The 25966-nt window shown below is 42.4% G+C and overlaps 1 protein-coding gene across 2 annotated transcripts in view; it reads left to right on the plus strand.

Moving 5' to 3' along the window:
- The window catches only part of PDE5A (phosphodiesterase 5A), a 518628-nt gene that overhangs the window by 308647 nt on the left and 184015 nt on the right, over window positions 1-25966 (plus strand). For both annotated transcript variants that reach the window (XM_069743739.1, XM_069743740.1), the window contains exon 8: window positions 10173-10281. In XM_069743739.1, coding sequence (XP_069599840.1) covers window positions 10173-10281 — 109 coding nt within the window. The remainder of the gene's footprint in view (window positions 1-10172; window positions 10282-25966) is intronic.

A 25966-nucleotide genomic window follows, 5' to 3' on the forward strand; every position in this document is an offset into this window, starting at 1 on the left:
GCCATGTATCGTGAGATTTTGAGTGCAAACCTCCTTCCATCAGCAAGGGCATTGAAGATGAAACGTGGCTGGGTCTTTCAACATGACAATGATCCAAAGCACACCGCCAGGGCAATGAAGGAGTGGCTTCGTAAGAAGCATTTCAAGGTCCTGGAGTGGCCTAGCCAGTCTCCAGATCTCAACCCTATAGAAAACCTTTGGAGGGAGTTGAAAGTCCGTGTTGCCAAGCGAAAAGCCAAAAACATCACTGCTCTAGAGGAGATCTGCATGGAGGAATGGGCCAACATACCAACAACAGTGTGTGGCAACCTTGTGAAGACTTACAGAAAACGTTTGACCTCTGTCATTGCCAACAAAGGATATATTACAAAGTATTGAGATGAAATTTTGTTTCTGACCAAATACTTATTTTCCACCATAATATGCAAATAAAATGTTAAAAAAACAGACAATGTGATTTTCTGGATTTTTTTTTCTCAGTTTGTCTCCCATAGTTGAGGTCTACCTATGATGTAAATTACAGACGCCTCTGATCTTTTTAAGTGGTGGAACTTGCACTATTGCTGACTGACTAAATACTTTTTTGCCCCACTGTATGTATATATATATATATATATATATATATATATATATATATATATATATATATATATATATATACAGTATATATGTTTTTTTTTTTTTTTTTTTACACATGGATCCCTTGTATAGCCGTATGTCGGTTTTGCAAGCCTGCGAGAAAAACACGCAGTACGGATGCCATACGGATTACATACGGAGGATGCCATGCGCAAAAAACGCTGACACACCCTGCCTACGGAGGAGCTACGGACCACTATTTTGGGGACTTTTCAGCGTATTACGGCCGTAAAAAACGGACCGTATTTTCATACGCTGAGTGTGAAGCCGGCCTTATGCTGCTACCACAGCCCTCCACTCACACAATATGATGGTCTTGGAGCCCTCCCTCACATTATGATTGCCCCCAAAGTCCACACTGTCCTCCTTCCTCCTCGTGTAACCAGGGACGCTACCGGCCGGGGCGCCTCTGGCTCTGCACGCCGCAACACTCCCTCCCCTCTGCACACCCCAGCTCAAGAGCGGAACAGTGATTGTACCAACCGGAGTCATTCACCCCAGGAAGCGCAGTGCATCTTGATGCAGCAACATAAAGGTATGCACATTAGACTACACATGCACCAGGCTTTTAACTAGTTAAACCTCCTACTATTGAACGCTTACCAGGAAGGTTTATATATTCTGCTATTTGCTGACTGCAGTCCTCTATATACTGGATACCCACCAAACCTTTATTTACAAATAGCGGCATCCTGTGTTTGCATGGCTTCTCTATAGTGGAAAATATATGTACGTGTATATATGTGTGAATGCTTATATACATGCATACTCTATAGCGCAGTATTTTTAAGCTGATTATTTGTGTTTGATTCATTGGCAGAGGTCAGCACAACTTCTGTCTAAATACCAGCTGCTTTCTTGTACCCCCCTTTTTTCTTTATATATGTGCAGCGCCAGTGTGGTCATTGGTTAATATACATTCAAGAAGTTTATGAACCCTTCAGGTGTTTCACAGGAATTTTTGGAATGTTTAAATAAAAATGAACATTTAACTTTTTTTTTCACAAAAAATGTACTTCAGCTCCAATTTGTTTTATTTTACCAAGGGTAACAGGAGAACATGAACCCTAAAAGTTGTTGTACAATTTGTCCTGAGTACGCTGATACCCCATATGTGGGGGTAAACCACTGTTTGGCCGCATGGCAGAGCTTGGAAGCAAAGGAGCGCCATTTGACATTTCAATGCAAAATTGACTGGAATTGAGATGGGACGCCATGTTGCGTTTGGAGAGCCCCTGATATGTCTAAACATTGAAACCCCCCACAAGTGACACCATTTTGGAAAGTAGATCCCCTAAGGAACTTATCTAGATGTGTGGTAAGCACTTTGACGCATTAAGTGATTCACAGAAGTTTATAATGCAGAGCCGTAAAAATAAAAAATCATATTTTTTCACAAAAATGATCTTTTTGCCCCCAATTTTTTATTTTCCCAAGGGTAAGAGAAGAAATTGGACCCAGAAAGTTGTTGTAAAATTTGTCCTGAGTACGCTGATACCCATTATGTTGGGGTAAGCCACTGTTTGGGCACATGGCAGAGCTCAGAAGGGAAAGAGCGCCATTTGACTTTTGAATGCAAAATTGACAGGAATTGAGATGAGACGCCATGTTGCGTTTGGAGAGCAACTGATGTGCCTAAACATTGAAACCCCCGTAAGTGACACCATTTTGGAAAGTAGACCCTCTAAGGAACTCATCTAGGTGTGTAGTGAGACCTTTGAACCCCCAAGTGTTTCACTACAGTTTATAACGCAGAGCCGTGAAAATAAAAATTCTTTTTTTCCCCCACAAAAATTATATTTTGCCCCCAGTTTGGTATTTTCCCAAGGGTAACAGGAAAAATAGGACCCCAAAAGTAGTTGTCCAATTTGTCCTGAGTACGCTGATACCTCATATGTGGGGGGGGGAACCACCGTTTGGGCGCATGGCAGAGCTCGGAAGGAGCGCCATTTGGAATGCAGACTTAGATGGAATGGTCTGCGTCACGTTGTTTGCAGAGCCCCTAATGTACCTAAACAGTAGAAACCCCCCATAAGTAACCCCATATTGGAAACTAGACCCCCCAAGGAACTTATCTAGATGTGTTGTGAGAACTTTGAACCCCCAAGTGTTTCACTACAGTTTATAACGCAGAACCGTGAAAATAAAATAAAAAATTTTTCCACAAAAATTATTTTTAGCCCCCAGTTTTGTATTTTCCCAAGGGTAACAGGAGAAATTGGACCCCAAAAGGTGTTGTCCAATGTGTCCTGAGTATGCTGATACCCCATATGTTGGGGTAAACCCCTGTTTGGGCGCACAGGAGAGCTCGGAAGGGAAGGAGTACTGTTTTACTTTTTCAACGCAGAATTAGCTGGAATTGAGACCGGACGCCATGTCACGTTTGGAGAGCCCCTGATGTGCCCAAACAGTGGAAACCCTCCAATTATAACTGTAACCCTAATCCAAACACAACCCTAACCCTAATTCCAACGGTAACCCTAACCACACCCCTAACCCTGACACACCCCTAACCCGAATCCCAACCCTGTTCCCAACCGTAAATGTAATCCAAACCCTAACCCTAACTTTAGCCCCAACCCTAACCCTAACTTTAGCCCCAACCCTAACTGTAGCCTTAACCCTAGCCCCAACCCTAACTCTAACCCTAACCCCAGCCCTAAGCCCAACCCTAGCCCTAACCCTAGCCCTAACCCTAGCCCTAACCCTAATAGGAAAATGGAAATAAATACATTTTTTAAATTTTTAAACTTTTCCCTAACTAAGGGGGTGATGAAGGGGTGTTTGATTTACTATTTATAGCATGCTTTTTAGCTGATTTTTATGATTGGCAGCCGTCACACACTGAAAGACGCTTTTTATTGCAAAAAATATTTTTTGCGTTACCACATTTTGAGAGCTATAATTTTTCCATATTTTGGTCCACAGCGTCATGTGAGGTCTTGTTTTTTGAGGGACGAGTTGACGTTTTTATCGGTAACCTTTTCGGGCACGTGACAATTTTTGATCGCTTTTTATTCCAATTTTTGTGAGGCAGAATGACCAAAAACCAGCTATTCATGAATTTCTTTTGGGGGAGGCGTTTATACCGTTCCACGTTTGGTAAAATGGATAAAGCAGTTTTATTCTTCGGGTCAGTACGATTACCGCGATACCTCATTTATATCATTTTTTATGGTTTGGCGCTTTTATACGATGAAAACTATTTTATAGAAAAAAATATTATTTTTGCCTCGCTTTATTCTGAGCACTATAACTTTTTTATTTTTTCGCTAATGATGCTGTATGGTGGCTCGTTTTTTGTGGGACAAGATGACGTTTTCAGCGGTACCATGGTTATTTATATCCGATCGCGTGTTATTCCACTTTTTGTTTGGCGGTATGATAATAAAGCGTTGTTTTTTGCCTCGTTTTTTTTACCGCGTTCACTGAAGGGGTTAACTAGTTTTATAGGTGGGGTCGTTACGGACGCGGTGATACTAAATATGTGTAATTTTATTGTTTTTTTTATTTAGATAAAGAAATGTATTTATAGGAACAATCTATTTTTTTTTGGGGGGGGGGATTTTTTAAAATTTTTTTTACACTATAACATTGCCCCAGGGGGGCATCATGTTATAGTGTAAGATCGCTGATCTGACACTTTGCTGTGCACTGTGTCAGATCAGCGATCTGACGTGCACTCCCCAGGCTTCCCGGCGCCTGCTCTGAGCAGACGCTGCAAAGCCACCTCCCTGCAGGACCCGGATGCAGCCCCGTGGCCATCTTGGATCTTGGCCTGCTGCAGGGAGGAGGAGGTAAGAGATGCTCGCAGTAACGCGATCACATCACATTGCTCCGGGGGTCTCAGGGAAGCACGCAGGGAGCCCCCTCCCTGCGCGATGCTTCCCTATACTGCCGGAACACTGCGATCATGTTTGATCGTAGTGTGCCGGGGGTTAATGTGCTGGGGGCGGTCCGTGACCGCTCCTGGCACATTGTGCCAGATGTCAGCTGCGATAGCCGATCGCTATACGAGCCCACCCCACCTCGACGGGATAGTACGTCAGATGTCAGAAAGGGGTTAATGCATCTCTCCATTAACGTTATGATATTGCTTGGGTCTTTATATTGTGGCATCCTGGTTTTTGTTTTTTAAAGAATCCAGATAGGATTTAGGTCAGGGCTCATAGAAGGCCACTTCAGAATAGTCCAATGTTTTCCTCTTAGCCACTCTTGGCTGTTTTTAGCTGTGTATTTTGGGTCATTATCCTGTTGCAAGACCCATGACCTGCTACTGAGACCAAGCTTTCTTACACCGGGCAGCACATTTCTATCTAGAATCCTTTGCTAGTGTTTAGATTTAATTGTACCCTGCACAGATTCTAGACACCCTGTGCCAGATGCAGCAAAGTAGCCCCAGAACATAACAGAACCTCCTCCACGTTTCACAGTAGGGACAGTGTTCTTTTCTTGATATGCTTCATTTTTACATCTGTGATCATAGAGCTGATGTGCTTTGCCAAAAAGTTCAATTTTTGTCTCATCTGTCGATATGACATTCTCCCAGAAGCTTTGTGGCTTGTCAGCACGTAGTTTGGCAAATTCCAGTCTGACTTTTTTATGATTTTTTTTCAACAATGGTGTCCTCCCTGGTCGTCTCCCATGAAGTCCACTTTAGCTCATACAACGATGGATGTACATAGTGGATGCTTTCCTGAAACGGAAAGTACTTGCAAGCAGCATAATACAAAGAATAGCAGGTTTACCCAGAATCCTTTGCAGTAGGCGGAGCTATGCAAATCATCAAATCCATACAGCCAACCAATTCCAGCCCTGTGCTGATGAGGGCCTAAAGCCCGAAACACGTGTCCACAGGTAGGAATTGGTTGGCTGTGTAAATTTAGAAACTAATCCGCAGCATTGCACGCTTGGCGGTTCCAAGCGCTGTGGATTAGACTGGGGTGGAAATAGATGATTTGCATAGCTCCGCCTACTGCAAAGGATTCTGGGTAAACCTGCTATTCTTTGTATTATGCTGCTTGCAAGTACTTTCCATTTCAGGAAAGCATCCACTATGTATTTCCTTTAAGTAGAGGGCTTTTCGGTCTCTTTCGTCCCGCTACATTTAGCCCAACTTGGGTCTCTCCCTAAGGTGGCTAGCATATATGTACAACGATGGATGGTGACTTTCATGTTCCTTGAGCTTTAATCTGATTAGAAGTTTTTCTAGGATCTTTTTTTACCATTTGTTTTACCTGTCTCTTTGATTTGTCATCAATTTTCTTCCTGTGGCCACGTCCAGGGAGGTTGGCTACAGTCCCATGGATCTTACATTTCTGAATACTATATGCAACTGTAGTCACAGGAACATGAAGCTGCTTGGAGATGGGCTTATAACTTTTACCTTTAACATGTTTGTCTATAATTTTCTTTCGAATCTCCTGAGACAACTCTTTCCTTCGCTTCCTCTGCTCCATGTTGAGTGTGATACACACCATGCACCAAACAGCACAGTGAGTATCTGTAGCCCTATATACAGGCCCACTCACTGATTCCAGGATTGTAGACACCTGTGAAGCTAGATAGTGGACACACGTTGATATAACATGTCCCTTTTGTCACATTATTTTCAGGGGTACCATCACTTCTGTCCAGGCTTATTTCAGAAGTTGTTTTTTTTTTGCATTCTGTGGAAGCATGGTTGAAAAGCAATGTCTGACTTTCATTTGTTCATTTTCATAGCTCTTTTATTTATTATTACTTTTGTCAGATTCAAGTTATTTCTTTGACCATTGTGGAATGGGGTTGCGGAATGGGGTGCAGAATTTTCTGCACAAAATCCGCATCTCCTGGCAGAAACCGCAGGTGCAGATTTGCCGCGGATTTTGTTCAGTTTTTATGCGGAAATGCTGCGGATTTGCTGCAGTTTTTACCACTGCGGATTTCTATAATGGAAGTGTGCAGAAACGCACAAAAGAAGTGACATGCACTTCTTTTAAATCCGCAGCGTTTCCGCACGGATTTTTCCGCACCATCTACACAGCTTTTTTTTTTTCCCATTGATTTACATTGTACCGTAAATCACAGTGCGGATCTGCAGCGTTTCTGCACGGAAAAACCCACTGCGGATCCGCACTAAATCCGCATCATGTGCACATGGCCTAAACGAAGGGTACCAATAATTTTGACCACGTGTGTAAATGGGAAACTCTCATTTTTGCTGCCCCCTGTTCACCCCTTAGGTATGGCGGGGTCTAAAAATTATTGAAATCAATCGAAACAGTGCTGAAATGGCATGGAAACAGTATGGGGAAAACTCCTGGAAGCATCTCTGAATCCCAGGTTGCTGATGGGAACAATGTTGTCAGAGTATTGCGCCACTTTTACGTTTATATTACATTGTATAAAACATACAAAACAGAAGATAAAATGGATTTTACTGAAAAAAATGTTAGAAAACATTCTTTCTAGGATAATAATGACTTGTATATGAATAAATAATAATAATAATATAAGGCAAAATAAATAAGAGAAAATAAAGCTGCTCCACGTCTTGTGCTATGTTCACACGTAGTGTTTTTGCACTTTTGCATTGCTTTCAATGGTGGAAAAAAACATTCACCAGGAATTGTAATTTTAACATTTTACTACCTTATCTGGGATTGTATTGTGTGAGACATGATCAGACACATCCTGTTTAATTTATGTAGGAGGGAATCTGAAAGTCACAACGTTTTTTGGGGGCGTTTTTTTAGGGCCATCAGACAGCCCTCACTATGATGAAGGGCCAGCAGTCGGCCTTTATTGTTACTAAAGGGCCAGCAGGCATCATGTGGACAGATTAGACCAAGATAGATGATAGATAAAATAACACAGTCATTACAGTCAAATATGGTGGAGATTCAAAGATATTTTAGGGTTATTCTGCTGCCTCTGGCACTGGGTGCTTTGATAGTGTGCAAGGCATCATGATATGTAAAGATTCCCAAAGGATTTAGGGTCGAAATGTAGTGCCCATTGTCAGAAAGCTGGGTTTACATCTTAGTTCATGGGTCTTCCAGCAGGATAATGACCCCAAACATACTTCAACAACTACCCAGAAATGAATGGAAACAAAGCACTGCAGTGTTCTGAAGTGGTAATTCAACCTACAGTAGCATAAAGTCTCCCACCACTATCTCTTACATACACATGCTATAGAGAAACTTTGGTGAATTTCTGAGTACAGATCATCATAAAAAACACGATTCTGTCAATGAGATGGAGAAAAACAATCAAGTTATGGACTGTGGAAGATATATAGGTGATCAGAATGAACACTCATTTCCAGCAGATGATACCTAGCACCTATCCCTACACTAAACGCAGCTAACAGCGGTATTAATAGGGAATAGACTAGAAGTTACCTTGATATTTTTTGGTTAGGTTGCAGCAGCAAGGACTATAAGGCAATAATCCCTGACTACTTGTACATGCCTGTAATACGTTACCCCCTATTGTGACAGCTAACCCTACACGAATTGCAGATAAAAGCAGCATTATTAAAGAATAGAATCTTTTTGATTTAACTCTGAAAAAAGCTATTAGTTTAACGTAGCCGCATCAATTACTGTTATTTCATCAACCCTGCTGGGGAATATAATGGAGTGTTTCACATCTACTGTAATGGAAGAGACCAGGATCTTCTGCACCAACTATACAAAGTCTCCTATTTGTACCTATGTGTTTTAGCTCAGGGACAGAATGGGTTACAAAATGCTTAAACAGTTGGGAGGAGTTAGAGCAGGGCAGTTCAGAGCCACAGGGATATAAGAGAAGCAAGTCCAGTATAGGCAGCACAGAGCCCGGGCAGGCTTGCCCAGGACGAGACATGCTCCATAGTTGGGACAGAGAATCCCTCGGTCGGGCAGGGACAAAAACTACCCTAGCTTGACGGGCAGCGTGGACGGACACTGGCTCTGTGGGATTGGATTGTCCCCAATATGGGGTTCAGGACCAGGATAGGAGCTGATGGTGTGCAACATACTGAGGCCACAGGGAAATGATAGGAAACATTGCCTTTTTTGTACCATGTCACGAGTGTGACTGTTCAGTAAAGTTTAACCATTGGAACCGAACTGTGGCTTGTGGTGTTTCCTGAGATCTGGCCCCCTGCAACCGAAGTGAACGTGTGAGGTAACTGTACCACAGGACTGGGACTTCACTCATCTTCTCATGTGCAAGGTGCCGGGGTGCCCACTGTCTGTTGCTTAAGGGACTCGCCCATGACTATCACCCCGGGCCGCCATGTTACAGATGCACCTATTGGTTATAATACCCCCGGTAGCACTAAAAACCCGCTCTGACAAAAAGCTGGAAACAGGGCAGGCCAGGACCTCGAAGATGTAGAGGGACAGTTCATGCCATGTGTCTAGCTTGGATGCCCAATAGTTGTAATGCACAGAGGAATCACAGAGGATGATGGTATGGTCGGCAAAGTACTTTTTCAGCACCTTCCAAAACGTTTCACTCCTTGTCAGAGTACCCTGCGCATCATGGCTTGGGTGCTGGGAGGATCAGAGAAAATTGTCCAAGACTTTTGATACTGTACCCTTGCCTCTGCTGCATCTGGTGTGTGTCTCCTTTATCTCTACTCCTTGGTTATTCAAGGAACTTTGACCTCTGCCACCAGTGTTGTCAGATGGGAATTTTTCTAATAATTCTTCAACTAGGGCCTTTTGGTACTATATCATTTTATTAGACCTCTCCACCACGAGAAGGAGAGATGGAAAGTTCTCGTTTTGTAGCATGGGTCTAGATGGGTGATGAACCAGTAGTGTTGGCCAAAATTTTCTGCTAGCCCTAAAGCTCCACATACTTTTGCCACTCGCAAACAAGTTTGTCATTTTTTAAATGAGAAAAATGATCAAGTTTATTACTTTTGACTCATTATTTTTTATTTGGTTCTCTATCTACTTTTAGAAATTGTATGAAAATCTAACCTAGTATTAAGTCATACTTATGCCGAAATATGGAAAATTCTGAAGGGTTCGTAAAGTTTCAAGCAGCGTCGTAAATCTTTATAAAGGATGCTTCATGTACTTTGAAAATTCATGTTAGAATGGCTGTAAATTGCATTTTTAAACTTTTACTCAATTTCCTCCCAGCTAAGATGATTGACAGCTCCTCTGAGTCATCTTCTCTGCTGCTGAGCTTTCACACTGCTCAGTACAAGCTGCAGCTTTCAGTCAGGCAGGGTGGGCAGAGGTTGAATACACTCATGAGCTATTTCATTCCACACTAGACTCATGAAATTCTCCTCTTAATGCCAGAATTATAGAGTCATTCTGACATAGACTTTTCTAAGTATACCAGCCTCATCAGATCTGTGAGATAAGTTTAATAATGTATACAGTTTGGATTTTAAAATATGGTGATGGATCTTGCTTTAAAATAAAGAATTAGATTTGACTGTATCAAAGTTTTGGGAGTTTAATCTTTTATTTTTCTATATCTTTTATTCTCTATATAAGTGTTTAATTTACTAATATCAATGGTTTTTTTTTTAACAGAGAATATGATGTAAGCAAAATTAATTACATGTATGCCCAGTATGTGGCAAACACCATGGAACCACTCAACATACCGTATGTGAGTAAAGACAAAAGATTTTTATTGACAGTAAGTAAAACTAACATTCAAGATTTACTGCATCAGCAAAATATTAATTTGAAGAGGCAATTAAAGGAAATGAACAAGATGTTTGGGTGCTTACTTTTTACAAGGGTTAATACTATCCCCACAAAGGAATGAATAAGAAAAAGGAAAATATAATATAAAAGTCGTTTTGATGTTGATTTTCTTCATAAACCAATGTTTTGTGCATGCGTGAACATAATTAATGTTTTAATAGTTTGCTAAATTGTGTTTCTTATTTTTATTTTGTCAGTGATAACTACAAATTTGCAAATATTGACCTACGTTTTACAGTTTGCATAATGGAGAAGGGAAACCTGACTGAAAAATAATGTAAATATTAACTGAGCCTTTTAGGGGAATTGCCAGATCACCTGACTCCTGACTTGTATTCCCCATAATGTAACAATTCTGGAGAATTTTGTCTTAGATAACTGCATGGTCCCATTACTCTGTTATTCCTTCTAAAAATCCATAAATAAATTGATAACTAGTTGGAGTTTTACCTCTGACACTGTTCATTAAATTTTTATTTAATCGTATGAACATATTTTTTAACATCATGTAAGAATGAATAACAAACAATAAACAGGGATTGAAAAGGAACAGAGACGAATATTAACCCCTTCATGACCGTGGGATTTTTCGTTTTTCCATGTTTGTTTTTCACTCCCCTCCTTCCCAGAGCCATAACTTTTTTATTTTTCCGTCAATTTGGCCATGTAAGGGCTTATTTTTTGCGGGACGAGTTGTACTTTTGAACGACATCATTGGTTTTACCATGTCGTGTACTAGAAAACGGGAAAAAAATTCCAAGTGCGGTGAAATTGCAAAAAAAGTGCAGTCCCACACTTGTTTTTTTGGATAAGAACAGAAAATGCGGCAGCACTCACCCATCTGTGGTCCAATTCTTTATTCAAAATATGAAAAAATACAGCCTTGCGGTCCGAGGGAGTGCAGATGGACGGGAGGTGAGCAGGTGAACGACGACGGCCGTTTCGCGCTGATCCAAGCGGGTCTCCCGTAGAAGCGCTTGGATCAGCGCGAAACGGCCGTCGTCGTTCACCTGCTCACCTCCCGTCCATCTGCACTCCCTCGGACCGCAAGGCTGTATTTTTTCATGTTTTGAATAAAGAATTGGACCACAGATGGGTGAGTGCTTTTCTGTTCTTATCCACATGTTTGCATCTATCTTCCATGCGAGCACCCCCTATACTGAAGCCAGTCTGTCACTACTCACTGCTGCTGATCTGCCGGAAGAAGGAAGGCTGTGCAGCTCACTTTTTTCTTTTGCTTTTGGCCCACACTTGTTTTTTGTTTTGGCTTTTTTGCTAGGTTCACTAAATGCTAAATGCTAAAACTGAACTGACATTATGATTCTCCAGGTCAGTACGAGTTCATAGACACCTAACATGACTAGGTTATTTTTTAACTAAGTGGTGAAAAAAAAATTCCAAACATTGCTAAAAAAAAAAAGAAGAAATTGCGCCATTTTCTGATACTCGTAGCGCCTCCATTTTTAATGATCTGGGGTCGGTTGAGGGCTTATTTTTTGCGTGCTGAGCTGGTGTTTTTAATGATTCCAATTCGGTGCAGATACGTGCTTTTGATCACCCGTTATTACATTTTAATGCAATGTCGCGGCGACCAAAAAAACATAATTCTGGCGTTTTGATTTTTTTTCTCATTACGCCGTTTAGCAATCAGGTTAATGCTTTTTTTTATTGATAGATCGGGCGATTCTGAACGTGGCGATACCAAATATGTGTAGATTTGATTTTTTTTTATTGATTTATTTTGAGGCGAAAGGGGGGTGATTTAAACTTTTATATTTTTTTTAATTTTTTTCACATTTTTTTAACTTTTTTTAACTTTTGCAATGCTTCAATAGCCTCCATGGGAGGCTAGAAGCAGGCACAACTCGATCGCCTCTGCTACATAGCAGCGATCTGCTGTTCGCTGCTATGTAGTAGAAAATCAGGTGTGCTGTGAGCGCCGACCACAGGGTGGTGCTCACAGCTACTGGCGATCAGTAACCATAGAGGTCTCAAGGACCTCTATGGTTACAATGGAGAAGCATCGCCGACCCCCGATCATGTGACGGGGGTCGGCGATGATGTCATTTCCGGCCGCCCGGCCGGATGCGGTACTTAAATGCCACTGTCTGCGTTTGACAGCGGCATTTAACTAGTTAATAGTGGCGGGTGAATCGCAATTTCACCTGCCACTATTGCGGGCACATGTCAGCTGCTCAAAACAGCTGACATGTCCCGGCTTTGATGCGGGCTCACCGCCGGAGCGCTGCATAAAAGCGGGGGAGCTGACATCGGACGTACTATACCGTCCGATGTCAGTAAGGGGTTAAGATTTTCTATGTATATAATAACATTGTCATTTCCAGTGCAGAAATCATTCTTGTCACCAGTGTAAGATCTGAGGGGACATTCCTCAACAATGTGCTGAATTGTTTGATGGTCAGCTCCACAGTCACAGGCAGGAGAGTCAGATTTTCCCACCTATGCATAAGATCTGCGCAGACACCAAAGTTTTTCTGATACGATTCAGAGTAACCCAGGTTTTCCTTGGTAGGTTGAAGCCTTGTGGTGGATTTTGAAAGTGAGGAAACGTTTGAAGCTCACCATCTACTGCACTGACCCAAAGTTCTCGCCATTTCTCTTCTAAATAAAAATCATGTTCATACAAAGTAACTGCAGTTCGAAAGGGTGTATGTGTTAATTTCAGTCGCTGTATTTCATCATCTTGGATATTTTGATGTATTGGGAGATTTTCATTTTTCACTACTTTGGTGTATTCTTTAAGTAGGAGCTTTTGTCTTCTCAGGTTTTCAGGTGCGATATGGCTCAAGACAGGTAACCAGTGGACAGGCGTAGGTCTGATGACACCAGATATTATGCGCATAGAGTTGTTCAGCTGAGTGTCAATTGCAGTCATGTGACTACTATTCACCATACTGAGCACAATATTCTGCAGCAGAGTACACCAAGCCAAGGGTAGACGTTCTCAAGACAAATGTTGAAGAATCCCCAAGAGGATCCACAGAGTTTCTGAATAATATAATTGCGTGCTTTCAGTTTCTGTGCTGTCTTAACCAAGTGAGATTTGAAGGTTAGGCTTCTATCAGGGGTTACGCCTAAATGCTTAGGATTGAAATCGTGTTTGACAAGTTGACCTTCAAAATATACAATAAGTTCAGTCTTAGCGCTTGAGTTGTGTAAATGAAAGCAACAAACTTCTGTTTTTGATGGATTGTGCTTTAGCCTCCATTGTTGAAAATACTTTCCCATTTCACTAAGATCTTCTATTAAAATCTCCTCTGCTTCCTCCATTGTTTTGTTCACTGTAGCAAGTGCTCAGTGATCGGTGTATACAAATTTCCATGATATCGTGTCATGAATGTCCATTAAATGTTGTCAGCTAACTCTATGCAAGGACACATCCCTTTCACTAGTTGAATGGTAACCGTTACAGCTCGTTATCAATTTATTTGGAAATGTCCAAGTGGAATAACAGAACAGCACAATGCAAGGTTCTTCAAAATGTGATAAAATATATTATTTTTTTTCTGGAGAATATAAGTATTTAACCCCTTACCAACATATGACATATAGTTATTATGCTTTTCTTATATATTATTATGCTTTTCTTATATAGCGCCATCATATTCCACAGCGCTTTACAGACATTATTTTCGCTGTCCCTGTTGAGGCTCACAATCTAAATTACCTATGAGTATGTCTTTGGAGTGGGGGAGGAGACCAGGGAACCTGGGGGAAACCCACAAAAACACGAAGAGAACATACAAACTCTTTCCAGATATTGTCCTTGGTGAGATTTGAACCACTACGCCATTTGAACCACTAAGCCATCGTACTTCCAGTTACATCTTATGTCTGCTCCCTGACTTTGCAGGCAGATGATGGCTGTGATTGTTAGCCATCATCTGCCTCTAACAGCAGAATGTGGAGCAGAGTGGTTATTAACTTGTAAAATGCTGTTGCCATCTCATTTTACAGTGCCTCAATGCACCTCCATGATGCAATCACGTGGCACCAATGAGTTTCCATGACATCCTGGGATCTGCTAAAGACTCTACTGTCTATCATCAATACCCCTGTGAACACTAGCTTCTTGTTGGCTGTTTTTAAGAGACATGATTTTTGCTACAGTATTCTGTATTTTGCTATATTACTATAAGATGCACAGGACCATAGGAACCACAAATTTTTGGGGGAGGAAAATAAGAAAATAATTATTTTACTAAAATGGTGTTGCGTCTTATAGTGTGCTTTCATGGTAGGTTAGGGGCTCTTGTGGTGGAGTGGGGGCTCGGGAGGCAGGGTTACTGCCGCAGGAAGCTGGTGGCAGCAGGAGTGGAGCAATACTGCGGGATCGGGTCTGGGAGGAGAGAGTGTTTGGTGGTGCAAGGCTCCAGGATTTCAGAAAATGTTGTGAGTTCCCATACTTCCCATTCTTTTTACTGCGGAGGGTCTCAGGAAATTGGCCACTGGAGGCAGTGCATTCAGAGATTGAGATTGAGATGGGGAACATCATTTAACACACTTAGATTTTGCAGAGTACCTTCTAGCATTTTAAGTGTCTGAGCTGGGCAGTTCCAAAGTTGTCCTGGGACTCCTCCAGGTCAGAGATATTGGCTTCAAAAGATGTTGCCTCATGATCATTTGTAGCCAGTATAATGAAAGAAAATCCTTGGTTTACATCATTTGACCTTGTTACTATAGCCGACTCGTGGCAACATACTGGACTACCGGGTGCTACATCTTTAGCCTATAATAATGAGAAATGACACAGGGAAAAAGTATTGAACACATAAAGAAAGAGAGGTGAAAAAAGCTATGGAAAGTCATGAAAGTCATGACAACAGCTGAAGTCTAACAGTAATTAGAAAACATTATTTTCACAAAGTGGCAGAAATATCAGGTATGTTCAACAGATGCCTACAAAAAGGTGTCTCATCACCAAGATGCCACATGAGAAAAATCTCACGATGGGTAAAACCAGTGAGCTTTCTCAAGACTTTTGAAACCTTATTGGTGCAAAACATACTGATGGCACTGGATGCATAATTTCTAAACTACTGAAAGTTCCAGAGAGCTTTGTAAGGACCAAAATCTGGAAGTGGAAAGAACATCATTTAGCCATAAACCAGCCTCGGCGAGGTGTTCCCCGCTGTATTTCAGACAGGAATTATCAGAATAGTTGTCTTCGATCCGAGGACAACCAAAAAGACCTGGAATCAGCAGGTAAAATTGTTTCAAAGAAAATTATAAGTAATGCACTCAACCTCCAAGGTCTGTTTGCATACTCATCATGCAAGACTCCATTGCTGAACAAAAAGCATGTTCAAGCATGGTTAAAGTTTGCTCAACAACATTTAGACAAGCCTCTGAAATATTGGAAGAATATGGTCTGGTCAGATGAGACCAAAATTGAATTCTTTGACTAACATATTGCACACCATTTTTGGAGGCCAAAAGGCATTGCCTATTACGCCAAACACACCGTAACAACAGTGAAGTTTGGAGGTGGAAACATCCCGTTTGGGACTGTTTTTTTAGCATACAGCACTGGCAAACTTGATATACAGTGTTTTTCGGACTATAAGACTTACTTTTTTTCCCAATAATTTTTTGGGGAAAATGGGGTTGCATCTTATAGTTGGAATATACTTACCGGTAGTGTGGCGGCAGTAGGAGTCAGGTGATTCTGTGGTGGTCTGACACTGCAGGGCGATGATCTCACTCCCATCCCAGCCTGGTGTCGCAGTATTCGGCATTGCTCAGTGGTGTGGGGGCTCCGCTGACATTTTGCGAAGGCCCGGAGCCCCGAACATCTATTACTGCAATGGAGGCGGCGCATGCACAGATTGAGATCTCTGCAACGATATCTCGGGAGACGAGATCTCAGTCCCGAGATCTCAAGCTGCGCATGTGGCACCTCTGGTAGCCATTTTCCTGGAAGGCTCTGCATTACAGCAATGGAAGTGCAGGGGCTCTGGGCTTCCACAAAATGTCGGCGGAACCCACGAACCACTGAGCACCGCCGAACCTGCCGCAGCAGCCGGGGATGAGATTTCCAGGAGGCCACCGGATCTCAGCAATGGATGTGTGTTGCCGAACAACCCCTGTGACCCGCTCTACCAGCGCTGCCAATCCGCCCCCCCCCCCCTGGGTAAACTGAATTTGGACTGTAAGACGGACCCCCATTTGACACATTTTTTTCTCTATCTTCCTTCTTAAAATTTGTGTGCCTCTTATGTTCAGGTGCATTTTATAGGCTGAAAAATGTTAATTGAAGGAACAATGAGTGGACAAATGTGCCTGGACATTTTTGATAAAACTCTGCTGCCATCTACCAGGATGATGAAGATGAAACGAGAGTGGACATTTCGGTAAGACAATGGTCCCAAAAATACAGCAAAGGAAACTCTCAATTGATTTCAGAGAAGTAAAATAAAACTGCTAGAAATGCCCAGACAGTCACCTGACCTGAATTCAATAGAACTTTTATCGAAGGAACTAAAGCTCAGAGTTCATAAAAGGAGCCCACTGACCCTTCAGGATTTGAAGAGTGTTTGTGTGGAGGAATTGGCCAAAATCACACTCGAGCAATGCATGCGACTAGTTTGTCCATACAGGAGTTGTCTTGAAGCTGTAATCACCAATAAGTTTTTGTACGAAGTATTAAGTCACTTTCAGTAAGCGTGCTCAATACTTTTTCCCTGTGTCATTTTCTTGTCACCAATATCAAGCGAGAACTTCATGTCAATAGCACCTTTAGAAATATATTTACTTAGAAAATTGGTGAAGTGTTTAATACTTATTTTACCCGCTGTGTGAAAAAAAAAATATATACAGTGGTATATCAACTCACTACACTGCCCTCAGAGTTAGATTATTTCTCTTTAAATCTTCTGTTGCTTTATTATACATGTGGCATAAACCAACATGAAGTGAAAAAAAACACAGCCCTTCAGACACAATAAGAAAACAAATTGAAATGGTATCCAGTCTCTGCACCCAGCTCTGGATAATGGCCACTCATGGTTCAGTTTTTCCTTCTCAGGACACAAAGCGCTGGAGTTCCTCTCTCCAGCCCTACTGACCACTGAATGCCTCTGGAGGCTGACTATTTAAGCTCTAGCCCACACCCTGGGGTGTAGATAAGCTGGATCACACTCGCACCTGTAAAATGGTAAATTAACCCCTCTCAACAAATAGTGTGCTGGAGGAATCTTCTGAGTTTCAAATCACTGAATCTAATAGCCCCTGTGAAACGTATCTCCCCTCCATCACTTGACTTTGCAATGACTTTGTCACAATATATACACTGCTCAATAAAATAAAGGGAACACTTAAACAACACAATATCACTCCAAGTCAATCACACTTCTGTGAAATCATTCTGTCCAGTTATGATGCAACTTCGACCTGAGCAACGAGCCCAATGTAAGTCTATGGGAAACTCAAGCATTTTTCCTGCGGCCCCCCTGGCTTTCTTCAGAGGGAATATAAATTGCAGAAATTGATGGGACAGTGCTCAAATGACATGGGAACAGCATGGGGAAGAGGCCTGGAAGCATTTCTGACTCCCAGGTCACTGCTGTGAACAATGTTGTCAGAGTCTTACGCCACTTTTACAGACTCACAATAAAACATACAAAAGCGAAACCTTTCCAGTGTAATGACTTGTATATAAGGCAAAATAAATAATCAAAAACAGAAATGCTCCTCCACACCTTGGGCTATGTTCACACGTAGCGTTGTTGATGCATTTTTGAACTTTAGCATTGCTTTCAATTATGAAAAACGCATTCACTGGGAAATGTCATTTTAAAATTTTACAATCTTATCTGGCCATTTAGTGTGTGACACATCAACAGACACATCCTGTTTCATTTATGAAGGAGGGATTCTGAAAGTCACAAAGCCTATTTTTATAGAGCCATCAGGCGGCCTTTACTATTCTTAAAGGGCCAGCAGTCAGCCCTCACTATTCCTAGAGAGCCATCAGCTGGCTATGCTTTGTTGTTTCCATTATTAAACAGTGGGTCTCCTATACTGTTATTGCAAATGCAGTGAGTGGCAGTGCTGCCAAAAATTTGGACGCGCAACAAAACCCCTTTGACGAAACGTACAGGAGGGCCTTCTGAAAACAATGTTCCCATTATTTTGAAGTGGTTCTCCCATACTATTTGCCTATGCAGTGAATGCAAGGCCTGCCCAAAATTTAGAGGCACCCCAATACCCCTTTGAAGAGAAGTACAGGAGGGCCTCCTGAAAACAATGTTCCCATTATTAGTGTCATAAGCCAGTCCGGAGTTTGTTTTCTGTTATTTCCTCTCTGGACTGGCCATGCAGGGGTTAACACCCTCTGCCTCGTTTTGGATCTGGCTGGGCTTATTCAGTCCTTTGCAGTCTGCTGGCTAGCATCAGTGATAGTTCATGCTTTCAGGCTAGAGCAACTGACCCGTTTACCCTGGTGATCGTTCTGCCTCTGACTTCCCGTATTTGTGTGAGACCCGTTCCCGTTCTCTGACTTAGTGTTCGTCTGGTGGTTTTCCTTACAGTGCATGACTCAGCCTGATCTCTGAACCCCACCTCTTGCTTTCCGTTTCTGATACCTCGTTCCTCAACGGGCTTTGACTTCTGGCTTGTACCCTGACTTCGTCTTACGTCTCACGTTTTGTATATCGCACTCCCGTTTGGCTCTGACTTCTGGCTTGTCTCTGTCTTTGTGCATACTGTGACCTCTGGTACTTCTGCTCCTGACAGTTTCTGACTCTGCTCATCTGACCACTCTTTTGTTACCTGTGACCCCTGGGCACCTGTTCAGTGTTGCTGCGCTAGTAGTGGAGGTTGCACTAAACTGCACTGCAGCCATATCACATTCAGGAAGTGGAACTCCCATATTGTTTGCCTATGCAGTGAATGCAAGAGCTGCAAAAAATTGTACCCCTTTGAAGAGACGTACAGCAGGTCCTCTTGAAACCAATGTTCCCATTATTAGGAAGAGGTTCTCCCATACTGTTTGGCTATGCAGTGAATGCAGGGACTGCCAGAAATTTGAAGGCACTACAATGCCCCTTGGAAGAGACGTGGAGGAGAGCCTCATAAAAAAATGTTCTCGTTAGAAAGGAAGGGGTCTCCTATACTTGTAATACCCATGCACTAAGTGTATGGGCTGACAAACATTTACCCCTGGGGGGTATACATGAATATACTGTATAACCATTTTTTTCATGGGCATCATAAAAACTTTTAAAATAATTATGTGGGTGTTGCATCACGGACCACGGTTACCCTGGTGATATGGTGGTTGAGGATGAGGAGAAGGAGGAGGACAACAGCAATTAGCCAAAATCAGGAAGCGTATATCCATGTATGGATGTGAAGTTGACAGACGGATGCGCTTATCAGTTATAATACCACCAGCGGCACTAAAAACCCGCTCTGACAAAATGCTAGCGGCAGGGCAGTCCAGGACCTCCAAGGCATAGAGAGCCAGTTCATGCTATGTGTCCAGCTTGGATACCCAATAATTATAAGGCACAGGGGAATCACGGAGGACGTTGGTACAGTCAGCAAGGTACTCCCTCGGCATCTTCCCAAACTTTGAACTCCTTGTGACAGTACCCCGCGCCTCATTGCCTGTGTGATGGGTGGGTCTGAGAAAACTCTCCCAGAACTTTGCTAGTGTTCCCCTGCCTCTGCTGGATTGGAGTGGTGTCTCTCTCACCTGTACTGCTTGGTTGTCCAACGAACTGTGACCTCTGCTGCCAGTGTTTTCAGATGGGAATTTTTTTTTATAAATCCGCAACAAGGGCCTTCTGGTACTGCCCCATTTTTGTAGACCTGTCCACCTCGGGAATAAGAGATAGAAAGTTCTCGTTGTAGCGTTGGTCTAGAAGTGTCACCAACCAGTTATGACTGTCATATACCCTAAAAAGAATATTTACTGGCAAAAAATACAAACAATATTTTTATTAATAATTTTTATTATTTAAAAAGGACATAACACAATTAATAACATTTTTATTAAAATATATATATATATATATATATATATATATATATATATATATATATATATATATAATTAATCCAGAATAAAATATATCATGAACAAAAATAATGGATAAAATATAAACCAGTATGTGAGGGGGGCTACGACACGCAAGAGCCAATCGATACAACAACCAAAAATATATACCAAGTGGATACAAATATAATCATATAAAATATATTAAATGAAATGATATCACGGCTGACATATAAATAAAATTATTAACAGTAACATATATAAAATGTAAAGAATTGATATACAATAAAAATAAAAAATAAAAAATATAATTCCTTTACAGTCTCAACATGCGTACATAAACCAAATATATAAGTAGTTCAATGAGATCCGACACTAGTCAAATGCACATCCACAAGAGATCCTATAATTGATGCATCAGTGGCAAACTGACAATATATGTGTATAAATAATATGAACTAAAAAAAGGGTGAAAAAATCTGTGAAAAATAAATGTGTAAAAAAATAACTGTGTAAAAAATTACTACGAATCATAAAACAAAAGAAGATGTGTATAATGGTAAATTTATAAAGATATGTGATATAAATATAATTAAAAAAGTGTAATTAAAAAAGTTAAAAAAATATCAGTGATAATTAAAATTAAAATAATTAATCAATATTTATACATATCATTATAGCAAGTGTGTTATATGGTAAAAATAGAGTGAAGCATTATATTATCATTCCAATGATGCAGCAAAAAAGGAATATATATAAAATATATATTGTAATCAATAATCAATAATATATCAGAAGTGTTGAAATAGCATTTGACAGAATCCAAACCCACTAAATGTACTGAACAAGATAACAATATCAGTAATATAACCAGAAAATGAGCACAGATAAAACAGCAAAAAAACTTTAAGGCCATGTTCACACAGTGCGTTTTTTACCGCGGAACCGCGGCGGTTTTGCCGCTGCGGTTCCGTAGCTGTTTTCCATGCAGGGTACAGTACACTGTACCCTATGGAAAACAGGACACACTGTGCACATGGTCCGGAAATTGTAAAAAAAAAGACGCGCTGAATAGCTCCCGGAAAAAAGAAGGAGCATGTCAATTCTTTTTCCGGAGCCGCAGCGGTTCTGCACCCATAGACCTCCATTGTGAGGTCCAAACCGCAGTAAAACCCGCAGATCAAAAATATATCTGCGGGTTTTACTGCGGTTTGATGTGCAGAACCGCTGCAGCAGGAAGTGCGGGGAGCGGGCGGAAGTGCGTGGGCGGAGTGTGGCTGCCCCCCCCGTGTTCCGATCCCGCCCCCCCGTGCTCCGATGCCCCCCCCAGTGCTCCGATGCCCCCCCCCAGTGCTCTGATGCCCCCCCCGTGCCCTAATCTCCCCCCCTTATACTCACCCGGTGTCCCGGTGTCCGTCCGGCCGTCTTCTCCCTGGGCGCCGCCATCTTGCAAAATGGCGGGCGCATGCGCAGTGCGCCCGCCGAATCTGCCGGCCGGCAGATTCGTTCCAAAGTGCATTTTGATCACTGAGATAGGTTATATCTCAGTGATCAAAATAAAAAAATAGTAAATGACACCCCCCCCCCTTTGTCACCCCCATAGGTAGGGACAATAAAAAAAATAAAGAATTTTTTTTTTTTTTTTTTTCACTAAGGTTAGAATAGGGGTAGGGGTAGGGTTAGGGTTAGGGGTAGGGTTAGGGTTAGGGTTAGGGTTAGGGGTAGGGTTAGGGTTAGGGGTAGGGTTAGGGGTAGGGTTAGGGGTAGGGTTAGGGTTAGGGGTAGGGGTAGGGTTAGGGTATTTTCAGCCATTTTAACCCTAAAAAAATTCCTAGAAAACACACAGACTCTGGCTAGAAAACTGCATCAAAAAAACGCATCAAAAAACGCATCAAAAAACGGACCAAAAAAGGACCAAAAAAAGGACCTGCGTTTTCTGCCAAGAGCTGCAGTTTTTTAAAAAACAGTCAGGAAAAAAAAAGGATGGAAATCCTGAACGTGTGAACATACCCTTAAGCCGTGTATACCAACCAGCATATGCGTGTCACAGCCCCCTCACACACCACTCCAACGCACGTTTCGCAACCGCTTCGTATTCCCTGATCGCTAAACGGCGTAGCGAGAAAAAAATCCGAAACGCCAGAATTTTTTGGTCGCCGCGACATTGCATTAAAATGCAATAACGGGCGAGCAAAAGAACGTATCTGCGCAAAAATGGTATCATTAAAAACATCAGCTCGGCACGCAAAAAATAAGCCCTCACCCGACCCCAGATCACGAAAAATGGAGACGCTACGGGTATCGGAAAATGGCACTTTTTTTTTTTTTTTTAGCAGTTTGGAATTTTTTTTCACCACTTAGATAAAAAATAACCTAGTCATGTTAGGTGTCTATGAACTCGTAATGACCTAGATAATCATAATGGCAGGTTAGTTTTAGCATTTAGTGAACCTAGCAAAAAAGCCAAACAAAAAACAAGTGTGGGATTGCACTTTTTTTGCAATTTCACCGCACTTGGAATTTTTTTCCCGTTTTCTAGTAAAAGACATGGTAAAACCAATGGTGTCTTTCAAAAGTACAACTTGTCCGGCAAAAAATAAGCCCTCACATGACCATATTGACGGAAAAATAAAAAAGTTATGGCTCAGGGAAGGAGGGGAGCGAAAAACGAAAACGCAAATATGAAAAAGGGCCGCGACTTGAATTATTAATAAAAATATTGTTTGTATTTTTTGCCAGTAAATATTCTTTTTAGGGTATATGCTTTTTGTTGAATATTTATTTTTGTTGAGTTATTATCAATACCGTATATACTCGAGTATAAGCCGAGATTTTCAGCCCATTTTTTTGGGCTGAAAGTCCCCCTCTCGGCTTATACTCGAGTCATATACCCGGGTGTCAGCAGGTGAGGGGGAGCGGGGGCTGTGTAGTTATACTTACCTGCTCCCAGCGCGGTCCCTGCAGTCCCTGGCTTCTCCGGCGCTGCAGATTCTTCCTGCACTGAGCGGTCACATGGCACCGCTCATTACAGAAATGAATAGGCAGCTCCACCCCCATAGGGGAGGAGCCGCATATTCATTGCTGTAAATGATCGGTGCCATGTGACCGCTCAATTACAGGAAGAAGCTGCAGCGCCGGAGAAGCCAGGGACTGCAGGGACCGCGCCGCAGCAGGTAAGGGGAGCGCAGCGCTATAATTACCTGCTCCTCGCTCCGGCTCCGTCTGCAGCGTCCTCTAGCAGTGACGCTCAGGTTAGAGGGCGCTGTGACGTAGTCAGTGCGCGCCCTCTGCTGAGCGTCAGTGCTGGAGACGGAGCCGCAGAGGAGCAGGTAATTATTGAAAGCGCCGGCGTCCTGAGCGAAGAGAGGTGAGTATGTGATTTTTTTTTTTTGTTATGGCAGCACCAGCAGCATTCTAAGGAGCACCTATGGGGCCATAAAGGTGCAGAGCATATAAGGGGCACAGCATTATAAGGAGCACCTATGGGGCCATAAAGGTGCAGAGCATATAAGGGGCACAGCATTCTAAGGAGCACCTATGGGGCCATAAAGGTGCAGAGCATATAAGGGGCACAGCATTCTAAGGAGCACCTATGGGGCCATAATCAAAGGTGCAGAGCATATATGGGGCACAGCATTATAAGGAGCACCTATGGGGCCATAAAGGTGCAGAGCATATATGGGGCACAGCATTATAAGGAGCACCTATGGGGCCATAAAGGTGCAGAGCATATAAGGGGCACAGCATTCTAAGGAGCACCTATGGGGCCATAATCAAATGTGCAGAGCATATATGGGGCACAGCATTATAAGGAGCACCTATGGGGCCATAAAGGTGCAGAGCATATATGGGGCACAGCATTATAAGGAGCACCTATGGGGCCATAAAGGTGCAGAGCATATATGGGGCACAGCATTATAAGGAGCACCTATGGGGCCATAAAGGTGCAGAGCATATAAGGGGCACAGCATTATAAGGAGCACCTATGGGGCCATAAAGGTGCAGAGCATATAAGGGGCACAGCATTCTAAGGAGCACCTATGGGGCCATAATCAAAGGTGCAGAGCATATATGGGGCACAGCATTATAAGGAGCACCTATGGGGCCATAAAGGTGCAGAGCATATATGGGGCACAGCATTATAAGGAGCACCTATGGGGCCATAAAGGTGCAGAGCATATATGGGGCACAGCATTATAAGGAGCACCTATGGGGCCATAAAGGTGCAGAGCATATATGGGGCACAGCATTATAAGGAGCACCTATGGGGCCATAAAGGTGCAGAGCATATATGGGGCACAGCATTATAAGGAGCATCTATGGGGCCATAAAGGTGCAGAGCATATATGGGGCACAGCATTATAAGGAGCACCTATGGGGCCATAAAGGTGCAGAGCATATATGGGGCACAGCATTATAAGGAGCATCTATGTGGCCATAAAGGTGCAGAGCATATATGGGGCACAGCATTATAAGGAGCACCTATGGGGCCATAATCAAAGGTGCAGAGCATATATGGCACAGCATTATAAGGAGCATCTATGGGGCCATAATCAAAGGTGCAGAGCATATATGGCACAGCATTATAAGGAGCATCTATGGGGCCATAATCAACGGTGCAGAGCATTCTATATAGCACAGTTGTATATGGAGCATCTATGGGGCAATAATGAACGGTATGGAGCATCTATTTTTATTTTTGAAATTCACCGGTAAATGCTGCATTTTCTACCCTAGGCTTATACTCGAGTCAATAAGTTTTCCCAGTTTTTTGTGGCAAAATTAGGGGGGTCGGCTTATACTCAGGTCGGCTAATACTCGAGTATATACGGTATATTTTGGTATTTCTTTTCTATATAGGATTTATTCAGTTATGACTGTCACCCATAATTTTGAGAACACGAGGGTCACGGGAAAGGCAGCATAACATAAACTCAGCCATGCGTGCCAAACTGCTAAAAGGCAAGACTTCCGTGTCCTCACCAAGAGGACAACTGACCATGCTCTCCTCCTCATCCCTGTCCTCAGGCCATCCACGCTGAACAGGGGGTATGGCAGTTGTGCAGGGAGTACCGTCTATAGCACATGAAACTAGCTCCTGTTCTGCCTCCTCCTGCTCTTCCTCATTGTCACCGAGTCCACGTTGGGATGAGATGAGGCTGGGCTGTTTGTAATCACCCTACATGGTTCCTTGCTTCATCTCATCGTGCTCCACGTGCAATGCATCCTCTTTGATTGTGAGCAGAGAGCATTTCAGAACACAGAGAAGTGGGATGGTGATGCTAATTATGGCATAATCGCCGATCACCATCTTGGTGGAGTCCTCAAAGTTTTGGAGAATGGTACATATGTCTAACATCCATGTCCACTCCTGAGTTCTTATTTGAGGAGTCTAAACTGAATACCGATGGCCTTGTTGATGCTAGTAGTCAACAACTGCCCTCTTCTGCTCACAAATCCTTTCCAACATCTGCAGTGTAGAGTTCCAACACGTGGGGACATAACACACCAGTTGGTGAGCCGAAAGCTGCAAATGCTGCTGAAGCATGACAAGGGCGGTGAAATTGTAGCTGACTTTCTAAAATGGGCA

The sequence above is a fragment of the Ranitomeya imitator genome, chromosome 1, assembly GCF_032444005.1.
Source record: "Ranitomeya imitator isolate aRanImi1 chromosome 1, aRanImi1.pri, whole genome shotgun sequence".
Lineage (NCBI taxonomy): Eukaryota > Metazoa > Chordata > Amphibia > Anura > Dendrobatidae > Ranitomeya > Ranitomeya imitator.